Here is a 2,077-nt window from a genome sequence, read left to right as displayed (position 1 = left end):
AAAATATAAGTTAAAATAGCTAATTTTAACTTATATTGAAAATAAAAAAAATAAAATCAGACTTTGTAATGCAGCTTTTATGCAAAGCGAATGAAATAATTATTTAATGATGATTAAAAAACATTCTGAAAGTTTATGTTTCTTTAGCTATTCTGCATCATCATCAGAGGTCAAAGGTTAATGTTCTTTGGTTTAGCGTGTTTGTGACGCCGCTGGTGTTTGACTCTGCAGCACACGATCCGGGCTCCAAAGTCAGGTGTGATTAAGAAGGTTTTTTTCGTCGAGGGATCTCAGGCCAGTCGGCACGCTGCTCTGGTGGAACTGGAGGAGGAAGAGGAGGAGAAGGAGGAAGAGGGGAGCAGCCAGTAAACGTTCAAACCCACCGACAGGAAGAAGAGCAGGAGGCAAGCTGAGTGAGAGTCAGAATCTCCTGTCGTAGAGCAGCAAAGTCTTTCAAAGTTTCCCTCTTACTCACATGAATGCATCAGAATCGGAACCAGTTTATTTTCCAAGTGAATCATGCGCAGCACCTTCAGGATGCATTCAGTGTCAGGACGCCTCTTTTCTTCAGTCTGGTGTCATTTTCCTGCTTTTACTCGACACATAAAAGAGGGAAAGAAAATAATGTGCAGCTTTTCCACCAAAAGAAGCACAAAACACAAAAAGTGGCAAATGAAAGAAAAACAGCAGGAAGTACAACAGCTATTAGAAGTTTCATTAGAAACTGGTTGATTAAATAATTTTCCAACTCTGCTCAAAGTTGCCTTTTGTGGAGATAAAAAAAAAAAAGTTAATTTTTACAGATGAAGTGTGAGCTCATCTCTGCGACTCAGCAGGTCTTTACGGTGCTTTGTTACTGAACTGAAAGTTTCCAGAAAAGCAAAGGTTTCATTTGACTGGAAAATATGAAGGAGTATCAGGGCCATGCTAAGGAAAGAACTAAAAAATAAAATTAAGAGAATAAAGTCAGAATAATACAAAAATAAAATCGTATTTTGGGATTAAAGTCTTGAAATATGAAACTTTATTCAGATTTCAAATATATGAGAATAAAGTTAAAATAAAACAATAAAGTTGTAATACAAAAATGGTCTAAATAATGAGAATAAAACCATATTCTGCGAACAAAACCAAACTAACTCAAGTTGTTACATAACTTTATAATTTTATGACTTTATTTTTGCAATTATATTTTTGCATATTTTCTTAGCGTGGCTCTAAAACTCCATCATGAGAAAAACCTCAAACTAACATTTTTACTAATCCTGATGTCAGAAGTTTCGCGTTCGCATCAGAAACACTCCAGAGGGATTTTGTGGGAGGATGTTTTATTCTTGGTGTAAATCAGTCGCTGTGACCCCAGATTGACCCCGTGCTGCTCGATAAGTGGGTCGCTGCTTTCGGCAGACAGATGTTTGTTTCCGTTTCTCTCCTCCAGCGGATGATTTTCACACGCAGGACAGTCTGACGGATTTTTCTCTCCTTACCGACGGTGAGGCTGTATTCTCTGTGTTCACTTCCTGGATTGTTTGTAGCTGATTATAACTGTTAGTTTTGTCAAATACTGTAATAAATGATTTTTTTCTAAATACACCCAGCCACCTGTGATGTTTTATAACAAATACTCTTTAAAAGCTGTGTATTTCACTGGTCGTTTAGTTGATAGTTTAAACCTTTGGATTTCATAGCGGTACGTTCTTATTTCTGATTTTTGCAGACAAAAAAAAGAAGTAATTAAGTAAAAGTTACTAATAATCTGGAATAAAACCACAGCAGAGGTGAGATATCAGAAACTAAAATTATGAAAAGTTTATCAGAAAATATCATTGCAGAGTTAAAAACTTACCTTAATTCAATTTCTGCTTTTCCGTTTTGTATTTATGTTTTAAAATACAAATTAAGATTTATTTTGTGTTTCTGTGAACTGCTTGTTTGCTGACAGTGTCACAAACACTGCAGATTTTGGATTTGTTTCTGTAACTATTCCTTTAATGCTCATGTTAGTTTAATTTATATCCAGCTTTTAATCTTGCCTCAATTTAGAATTTTATAGGATTATTTATTTTAAAATTGTATC

General features: G+C 35.1%; 1 protein-coding gene across 1 annotated transcript in view; it reads left to right on the top strand.

The window, feature by feature from the left end:
- The window catches only part of mccc1 (methylcrotonyl-CoA carboxylase subunit), a 17,451-nt gene extending 15,858 nt beyond the window's left edge, over positions 1 to 1,593 (top strand). Inside the window, exon 19 of the mRNA XM_015030110.1 lies at positions 232 to 1,593. Coding sequence (XP_014885596.1) covers positions 232 to 369 — 138 coding nt within the window. The 3' untranslated portion in view covers positions 370 to 1,593. The remainder of the gene's footprint in view (positions 1 to 231) is intronic.
- Positions 1,594 to 2,077: the final 484 nt, after the last annotated feature.

Source organism: Poecilia latipinna, unplaced genomic scaffold (assembly GCF_001443285.1).
Source record: "Poecilia latipinna isolate Pla-1442-1.1 unplaced genomic scaffold, P_latipinna-1.0 Scaffold173, whole genome shotgun sequence".
NCBI classification, from domain to species: domain Eukaryota; kingdom Metazoa; phylum Chordata; class Actinopteri; order Cyprinodontiformes; family Poeciliidae; genus Poecilia; species Poecilia latipinna.
This window is presented reverse-complemented; position numbering and strand designations above follow the sequence as displayed.